This window comes from Lactuca sativa, chromosome 7 (assembly GCF_002870075.4).
Source record: "Lactuca sativa cultivar Salinas chromosome 7, Lsat_Salinas_v11, whole genome shotgun sequence".
In the NCBI taxonomy this organism is placed as follows: Eukaryota; Viridiplantae; Streptophyta; class Magnoliopsida; order Asterales; family Asteraceae; genus Lactuca; species Lactuca sativa.
The window spans coordinates 207,716,816-207,726,591 of NC_056629.2; the positions used below are offsets into that span (position 1 = coordinate 207,716,816).

A 9,776-nucleotide genomic window follows, 5' to 3' on the forward strand; every position below is an offset into this window, starting at 1 on the left:
TTTTGAACTTATTCATTGTGATATATGGGGAGGTTATCGTGTTCCTTCACTTTTGGGTGCACGATATTTATTAACAATTGTTGATGATTATAGCTGTTCAACATGGGTATATCTTTTAAAACATAAGTAGGATGCAAGTTTCAATTTAATTGCTTTCCACAAATTGGTTGAAACACAATTTGAGAATAGAATTAGAAGCGACAATGGAGGCGAGTTTGTTTCAAATAACATGCTCAAGTTTTATGAAGAACAAGGCATCATTCTTGAAACATCTTGTGTCCATACCCCTAAACAGAACGGGGTAGTTGAAAGAAAACATAGACACTTATTGGAGATAGCTAGAGCCCTTCGTTTTCAAGCAAGTCTTCTCATTCAGTTTTGGGGAGAATGCGTCTTAACTGTCACCTATATCATAAATCGTTTACCTTCCCGATTAGTCAAGAACAAAACGCCATATGAAATTTTATTTGGAAATAAACCCCAATATTAACACATGAGAGTTTTTGGATGTTTGGTGTATGTTAAAGAAAATAAATTTGGAAAAGATAAGTTTGAAGAAAGGGGAGACCTTGTGTTTTTATTGGGTACCCACAGGGGAAAAAAGGGTATCGTGTCCTTGATATTGAGAGTAAGAAAATTCTAGTTTCTAAGGATGTCAGATTCATAGATTGTGCTTTTCCTTTTCAGAAAGTTGTAAAAGATAATAACAAGAACCAAGTTGAAGAAGAAAATCATGTGAGTTTGGAGCATTTCGATGATGATTGTCACGATCAAGAAATAGAAAAGGATCATGTGGCAACAAATCTTAGGGCATCAGGCCATGTCTCTAATTCCCCAGCCCAAGACGATATCCCAAGTGAGCCTAGCAGTCCGTCAAACAGCTCAAGATCTGAAATTGTTTCAACTAGTCCCGAAACAACTCAACATGCTGAACAAAGTCGCCATTCAACTTCCAATTTTTCTCAAACCCGACGCCCAAAACGTGTTCGAACTAAACCAACTCGCCTGTAAGATTTCAAGGTTGACTTACCACCTTCCATAAACCATTCCCACTCTAATGACAATACAGTTTCTTCGACGGTACATCCTTTGTCTCATTTTGTTTCTTACAAAAATTTTACTAACTCACATAAAGCTTTTTTGGCAGCCATCTCTTCACAAGATGAGCCCAAGCATTATTTTCAAGCAGTCAAACACCAGTGTTGGAGAGATGCCATGAAGAAAGAAATCCAAGCTCTTGAGAATAATAACACGTGGACCTTGACAAATTTACCTCCCGGAAAGAAGGCAATTGATTCAAAGCGGGTTTATAAAATTGAATACAATCCATCTGGTGAAATCGAGCATCACAAAGCAAAACTAGTTGCGAAAGGGCTCACTCAAGTTGAAGGGATAGATTTTCATGAAACGTTCGCACCAGTAGCCAAGCTTGTCACTGTGAGAACTGTGTTAGCCGTTGCCGTCCAGAAATGTTGGACTATCCACCAACTTGACGTAAATAATGCGTTTTTGTACAGGGATTTAGACGAAGAAGTGTACACGAAGATACCACAAGGGTTCGCAAAGGAAGGAGATACCAAGGTATGTCTCCTTAGAAAGTCGTTGTATGGCCTGCGTCAAGCTTCGAGGAACTGGTACAACAAGTTTACCAAAGCTCTCCTTCACATTGAATTCCAACATTCAAGGGATGATCATTCACTTTTTGCTTTTAAGAAAAACAACATCTATATTTCTGCCCTTATTTATGTGGACAGTGTCATACTTCTGGGTAATAATGCTCAACAAATAGAAAAGTCAAGGTTTTTCTCGATAGTCGTTTTAGTATCAAAGATTTGGGACCGTTAAAGTATTTTCTTGGTATTGAGGTTGCCCGCACACCAGACGGAGTTGTTCTTAGTCAAAGGAATATACTTTAGATATTCTTGCTGATAGCGGTTTAGAAGGTTGTAGGCCTAGCTCTTTTCCGATGGAGCAAAATATTCGTCTTACCACTGAGGATGAGTCTCCTTTGGCTGATTCAGGTAAGTATAGGCGTCTCATTGGGTGGCTCCTTTATTTACAGGTTACTCGACCTGACATCACATTTGCGGTCAACACACTAAGCCAGTTTGTTTCTTCTCCTCGACTTACTCATTGGAATGCAGCTCTCCGTGTCTTACGCTATCTAAAGGCCACACCTGGTCAAGGTATTTTCCTTCCAGCTAGTGGCAATTTAACATGACTGGATATTGTGACTCCGATTGGCTGGGATGTCCCTTCACACGGCCTTCTAAAACCGGTTACTTTATCACGCTCGGTGGTGCTCCCATTTCTTGGAAAACAAAGAAACAGTCTGTAGTGTCACGCTCTTTAGCTGAAGCTGAATATCAGTCCATGGCTGCTACAGTTATTGAAATTTTATGGCTTAGATGGTTGCTAAAAGATTTGGAAGCTACTCAGCAAGAGGCCACGACGCTTTATTGTGATAACCAAGCTACTCGCCATATTGCCAATAATCCCGTTTTCCAAGAGCGTACTAAACATGTTGAAATGGATTGCTTCTTTGATCGTGAAAGCGTAGAATCTGGAGAAATTTTGCCTGCTGCGATACGTACAAAGGATCAACTTGCAGACATGTTCACCAAAACCTCTTGGCACTGACCAGTTTCGTCTATTACTTGGCAAGATGGGTGTTCGTGATCTTCACCTTCCATCTTGAGGGGGAGTGAAGAAAATAAACGTGTTAGCTGTCATGTTCTTATCTAGCTGTCACGTTCTTATCCTCTTATTTAGCTTATCTTTAACAATTCAAATTGATGTATATATATATATATATATATATATATATATATATATATATATATATATATATATATATATATATATATATATCTTTGATCGACTAGAATGAATAAGATGAAAAAAAAGTGAGGAAACCTAATTGGTTCCTGTTGATTGTTTACTTTCGTTTTCTTTAGTGTATTACATAGATAGTGAATCCCTCCGAGATTTTGTTATTCCGTCAAGTATGACTTTAATCTATTCCATTCTAGCATATGGTTGTGTGAAGTGAATCGGACCCAATCTGCTCATTTTCTTCCTCTTGTCAAAGTCAACATAAAAAGGGCTACATTAATTTTCATTGGATGATTACTCGTGTGAACTTATATCATGCTTTACTAGGCTATTAAAAAAAGATCGAATATTGTTTTGTTAATTGAAGAAGATATGTATTCATCATTCTCATACTTTCCCATAAACTTCTTCTCAAAAATCACGAGAATAAGGTTGTTGGAGTCATTCTCACCCTCATTAAGACCAACTCCAACTTCAACTTTAGCATTTGAAGGTAAGGATATGCATGTTTGTACTTGAAACTTTGATTACCGTTGCTTCACTACCTAACTAACAAAATAAATTGTTACATGAGAAAAATTATCCTTTGGAGTGTACTTTAATCTTTGATTATAATTTTTTTCTATTTCGATTATGACCTGATGAAGAATTTTGCCCATGATGCTCTTTTCCCCAATTTTATGTAATTGGCCTCTATATTTCTTAATGCACAAAAAAAATAAATTAAGGCCAGATAAGTTTTTCAGACTCTAACAAACAAACTGTTATATATGAAAGCAAAACAAAAAAGGTTGGTACATAATAAATGGTGGGTTTTATTTTTTTTAATACCTGAATTTATTAATTGAAAAAAAAACTCCAGCAACAAATATTTCAAAAACTAAACGACAAATTTTTGAGCCATGACGTCCGGTCACACTTAAGTTTATTCTTTCTACTAGGTGTCAGACCCATAAAATACACGAATTGATTTAAAAAAAGATTAAAAATTAAAATATAAACAAAAATTTTTTTAATGCACAACTTTAAAATAAAAAAAAAAACGTATTTATTGCAATTTAATATCATATATATATATATATATATATATATATATATATATATATAATATTTAATATTTTACATATATAAGTATATGATATTAATTTTAAAATTGAAACAAACAAAAAATTGACAAATGGATAATATTTATTTGAAAAATACCATAAAATGACAAGTGTCAAAACTTATGAGAACCACGTGTCAGAAATAATAGAATCCAACTTCATTTTTTTAAGCTCATTCAAGTGAAAAATCTGCCCAATTTTGAAAATCCCCAACCCTAAGTAAATGAACTAAACATATGTCACACTATCTATAAATCTTCTCCAAAAGCAAGACTTGACCATCTCTCGATGAATAAAAACATAATCCACATTATGAAGTTTGCACATAGAACAAATAAAAGTGGGTAAATCAATCCCTCTAAGCAAAAGATTTTCCTTAATAGGGATTATGTCCAAACCCACACGCCACATGAAAATATTTACCTCTATTGGCAACAAAGAATTCCAATATGTATGGTAAGTACCACTAGAAAACAAAAAAAAAAAATCAATGTGATGACACATTTTAAGGTTGGCTAAAAAGACACCCTATATTGCAATATGGACATCAATTTTTTAAATATTTGTATTGACTGAAATTGCATTGTTTTCCGAAAAAACTAATTATAAGCAGTTAATTATTGGTTAACTTTTTATAAAAGTGTCAATAGGATGTCTAAATAGCAATTCTCAAAAACCAAGAGCTTTTCCCAAACAACTGCATCTCTCGGATTCGTACACCAATTCTGCTTACATTGGTTGTTTTTCCATCTACCATGAACAACACACTCAAGAACTTGATCCGATCTATATATTCAACTTTCTAGGTCACAGCCCAATAAGAATTTTTTTTTTATTTTTTATTATTTATTTATTTTTTTTACAAATTCTCACATTATTTATCCTTATACAAATATAGTTTGATTTCAAATTTATTGTTAGAGGATATACCATCATGATATAAAAAATATCGTTGAAAAGGTATTCATATTTTTAAAAATTCAACATAAAATAAACATGCTTTGAAAAATATCAAGTCACATTTAAAACCTGAATTATAATTATAACGTTTTAATAAATAAATGTTAAAAGACAGATAACAAAACAAGCAAAAAAGATAAAAATATAATATAATGGGGGAGGTGGAGAAATGTTGGTCGTGTCGTGTGGGTCAACGAGGATGTTTAAGACATTAAAATAATAAAAATGTTATCCTTAATACTCAAATAGATCGATCAACACATTTGATTGTCTCTTTATATGTGTCTCATTATATGAATAAAAAATGGAACGTGAATCATAATTCATACATCAGAAAGAATGTACAACTTATTTCAATAAAACAAAACAATATCAAAAAACTTTTATCAGAGCAAGAAAAAAAAACATCAACGTATCTATCTCTCTCTCTCTCTCTCTCTCTCTCTCTCTCTCTCTCTCCATCTCCAGTATGCATTCATATGTTCTCTACCTATAGTTCCCTTTCTTTTATCCAATTTAAGTATACTCTCTCTCTGTCTGTCTCTTGCCCCCTTTCCCCTTTTTTTTTTTTACTTACAAATAATAATAATAAAAAAAAAAGTAACGTAGGTATCACTGTAAACCAGCATCATTGTTGTTTTCTTGAATAGAAGAGACTGTGGTATCAGAAGCTGCATCATCAATGGACAAGTTGAAGATTTCAGCAGCACTGCCAGTCATGGAGATGGAGCTGTCTTCATCACCATTGACAGAAGGTGCGGGTGAAGCTTCTGGAGTTGCTGAAACCGATGAAGGAGAAGGAGATGATTCTGACTCATCTGTAGATTGCTGAAGGCTCCAATACATAATGCTTGCTGTTAACATAAGTATCATCTTCTGATTCACCTGTTAATAATATTATTATAAATTATTATTATTATCATTTATCAGTTTCCAATTCTTACCCACACTTCTTCTATACATTCTATTCTATCAGTTTTACCTCCATTATATCTTCAGGCAACAAGAAAAGTGAACACCCAAGCTTTCTTGCCACACTGATTATGTAAGTTGCATTCAACTTCTTCTCCTCATCTGTCAAATGTCAATTAAACATCATATCATGAAATTACAGAATTACCCTCGAAATTAAAAAAGAAAAACCATAACCATACATACCACTTCCGCCCTTGGTCACGAGGTTCCAGTTGACAACCCTCGGCTCCACTGCACTGAGAAGCTCAAGGAAGAATATTCCATTTGAAAGGCTCTTATCCTGCATAGCAGCATTGTTTTTTGAATATTGTATGTATATGATGCAATATTGATAAGAGAAAAGATATATGGATCCAACCTACCTTAAAGCTATCCATTTGAGAAAGTCTTCCAGTGCTTTTGACTTTTCTATTTGCCCATTTCAAAATATCAGAATCGGTCATCTCCTTCCCAATCCCATTAGAGTGGGATCTCAAGTTCTTCAAAAGCTGAAGCATGTTAAACCTCATCAGCTGCCACAAGAAAGCTGTGTGTGTGTGTGTGTACACAAATACAAAATTGATTTCAATAAAACATAACCCAATATCTGTATATAATAAATGTGTGTGAATGATTTACCAAGTATGAGTTTCTTATTCCCTTGAACAAAGTCATTTCCAGCTACATTGACAAGAGAAAACTTCAACTGCTTTCCGATCCTGATAACTTGATTGCAATTCTCAACTTTCCTAAATGGCATCTTAATTGGAGGCTTAGTTGCATGTTTCCAGTTGACGGACCCCACAGAAACTTTATCTAAAACTTCCAGAAGCGTCCATCCGTTTCTGACATCCTCAAACAGATTGTTGACATAAGAAGAAATCCCAAGGCTGTTGATCCACAGCCTGAAACATCTTTCATCTCTTGACATTTGTTCATCATCACTCATCATCTCAGCAAATGAAATTTTCTTGTTATCAGTAGACAAACCATTCCTGCAAAACAGTATTAATTACTCACTCATAACAATTAACAACAACATTAATGCAATGCAAGGGAATCCAACCTTTGATGGAAAATCTGTGCAACAAATGCAAGATTTAAGTTTGCAGAGCCTTCAACGATATCTTTAGGAGCCAAGTATCTTTTGCAATCCATTTTTTCTGCATGCTCAAGTACCAAATTTGCCCTTTCAGCTGGATCCTTTGTATCCAATGTGGCCGGGCTGCAATGTTCTGGTGCAAGAACATTAAGCAGGTAAGCATAAGCTTCTCCATCCTACACATGAAATCACACTGCTCTTAATAAACATCAAATGAAAAAAAACCACAATGAAAAATAACGGAGATTTAATTTACCTTCACATCAGATGAGAAATTTGTCACCGCTTTCTTGTATCCTGCTTTCTTAAGATGGAAATTCATCCATTTTAATAGGACTTTCTCAGGTGCTAATCCCATAAGCTCCTCCACATCCTGCATACATATATATATTATATATTATATATATAGATACAAATGCACACATAAACTGAAGAAAGATATTAACAAGTACATTGTTGTCCTCCACCAATTCTACAAGTTGAGGGGTCTTTCTAAGGTTCAGATCTGCCAGGAGTTGGATCTGGATGTGCCAAAATTACAAGCCACATCAGATGAATGAAGAATATTTTTTTAGAAAAAAAAAAAACTACTACAACCGTTGGATTAACAGCCCTACCTTTATAATTTGAGAAATTAGGCCAAGAACCAGATGAGGCTGCAAAAAAAAAAAAAAAATCAGGTTCAGGTGTTTTGAGATTTAAAAGCTTCAAACTATGGATATAAGTCTCTAATATGACAGCTTACTCTTCCTTCGACCAAATCCTGGTTGCCAATATTTACTACTGTGCATCCTATAGCCTTAGCAGAATTAAGGCAAAGAGTATGATTTTCATTTCTTTCCCATGGATTCAGTACTCTTTTGGTGTTGATAGCACGTTCATCTATCGTATTGGGCACTGCAACATTGATGAGTTTACTGCAAATACAAATATCAAATTATATATACATATGCTCATCCATATATGACAAAGAGGATGAAAAAGACATACCATAAAAGAACTCCATCTCTAGCCAGCTCAAACAAAGCATTGGTAGCTGGATCTATGGGAAGAAACTGCTTCATAAATGGATCATCTCTAAGATAGCTATTGATATGAGCAACATAAGATTCTTTCTCTGATTCATCGATGGTGTGAAGCAAAGTTGTGGTTGTTGCTTTAAGAAACGAAGACGAGTTATTTGAATTGCCCAGTTTGGCAGCAGCATGTGAATGTAAATTCAGGTAACCCTGCAATCAATCGATTATAAACAAATGTATCTCATAAGAGAATCAATGTGCTTGATTGAACAAGAGATGTAAACATGGAATATTTACCCTGAGGAAAACTTCAAAATCAATTCCATTGCTCATGTCGAAACCAGATTCAGATAATAAGTCCCCTATTTCCTTCTCCTTAAACAACTCGCTAAAAGGCTTCAATTTTGCAAGCAATAGAGGCAAGTCCGCAGCCGTAAGTTCAGCATTTTGATTCTTAAATGATACAAACTACACATTGATTGCACAAAAACAATAAACCGATTCGAGCATCAGTACGGGATATCAAACAACTCCAATCTAATAATCAGTTAAATAGATAGCATATAATATTAACGCACACAGCGATGAATCAAGAGGGATTATAAAGAAAAACCTTGGATTTGAGGGTACGAAGTTGAACTTGTGTGAACTGGCTTTGAAGCCAATGATCAGACACAAGAACCCCCTCGAATTTAGACATCTGCTTCTTCCCCAAATTAAAATCGGTCCCTTAACTTCCTTATCGGAGGAACTAATCGGCAAAACGCGTACCGATACCGATACCAAATCCTGAAAATCTACAAAACCCATCACCAGCACAGTCCAAATCAAAGTAGAATCAAGACATTGGTATTCAAGATTCAAGGATCCATGATCAATAGCAAGCAGTTAGATGTACGTACCAGCAGGCAGGAGGAATCGGGGATTGTTTTAAGAGTTTTAGTTTGGTTGAGTGTTGGATTAATTGAAGGAATTCAAGAAACAAGATTACAGATTTTAATTTTTGAGAAAGAAGTCCAGAGACTTGGGTATCTTGCTTCGGAAGAGAGCAAAGCTACAAGGGTAAGGAAAGAAGGAAGGAGCGGCGACTTTCGGCTACGGACCATGGTGCCATGAATGTGGGAGAGAGCAGGCCATATAAGAAAAACGATATCAATTTTTCCTTTTTATTTTTAATTTTGTGATCAATAAATTCTCGTTTGATGAATTCCAGGCGAACCGTTTTCAACCACATCCGCATCATGGTCTTTGGTCGGTCGACGTCGTGGGGTGTGGCCCTACACTTTCACAGTTTTTCTCAAAATCACCCTTCAACTTATATTCAATCTAAAATGATAGTTTAAAAAATATTATTTCTTACATTTACAGTCCAGAGGTCATCTATCTTTCAACATTTTGGTCAAAATGTCGCATTTTTGGTCAAGGGACATTGCAATCTTTTAAAAAAATCATCGACCCCTTTCTTTAATTATTTCATAGGCGTTTTAATTTTAGGAGCGGGGGCGGGATAGATAATCCCGTCCCGAAATTCTCATGGGAAACCCGTTAATAAATTAAACATATATTTACATATATTAATTGTATAAATATAATAAACAATAATATTATTTTGAGCTTCCAAAATTCATCAAAAAATATATTTTTAAGTTGTGAGTATAATATTTTTAAGATGCATAATTTTTTTATTTTTAACATGTAAAATTCTGCTATAAATAATTATTTGTTACCTAAAAAATAGCTTCTTTTAGCGTAAATAACAACTTCTTTTAGCAAAAAAAAAAAAGACAGCCCAAAATCAAT

The 9,776-nt window shown here is 34.7% G+C and overlaps 1 protein-coding gene across 2 annotated transcripts; it reads right to left on the reverse strand.

Annotated features, from left to right (window-relative positions):
• Nucleotides 1–5,149: 5,149 nt before the first annotated feature.
• LOC111893826 (fimbrin-1) lies at nucleotides 5,150–9,152 on the reverse strand. Of its 2 annotated transcripts, none has more exons than XM_023890754.3 (14): nucleotides 8,879–9,152; nucleotides 8,590–8,765; nucleotides 8,274–8,444; nucleotides 7,948–8,186; nucleotides 7,703–7,874; nucleotides 7,575–7,613; nucleotides 7,410–7,478; nucleotides 7,214–7,330; nucleotides 6,922–7,133; nucleotides 6,495–6,850; nucleotides 6,239–6,402; nucleotides 6,060–6,156; nucleotides 5,884–5,975; nucleotides 5,150–5,786 (listed from the first exon to the last, which is right to left on the reverse strand). In XM_023890754.3, exons 2-14 carry the CDS (start codon nucleotides 8,674–8,676, stop codon nucleotides 5,514–5,516), a joined length of 2,088 nt encoding a protein of 695 aa, XP_023746522.1. In that variant the 5' UTR covers nucleotides 8,677–8,765; nucleotides 8,879–9,152; the 3' UTR covers nucleotides 5,150–5,513. The 2 variants fall into 2 exon arrangements, with proteins under 2 accessions (XP_023746522.1, XP_023745963.1); XM_023890195.3 differs by having other exon boundaries at nucleotides 8,590–8,773; nucleotides 8,879–9,151.
• Nucleotides 9,153–9,776: the final 624 nt, after the last annotated feature.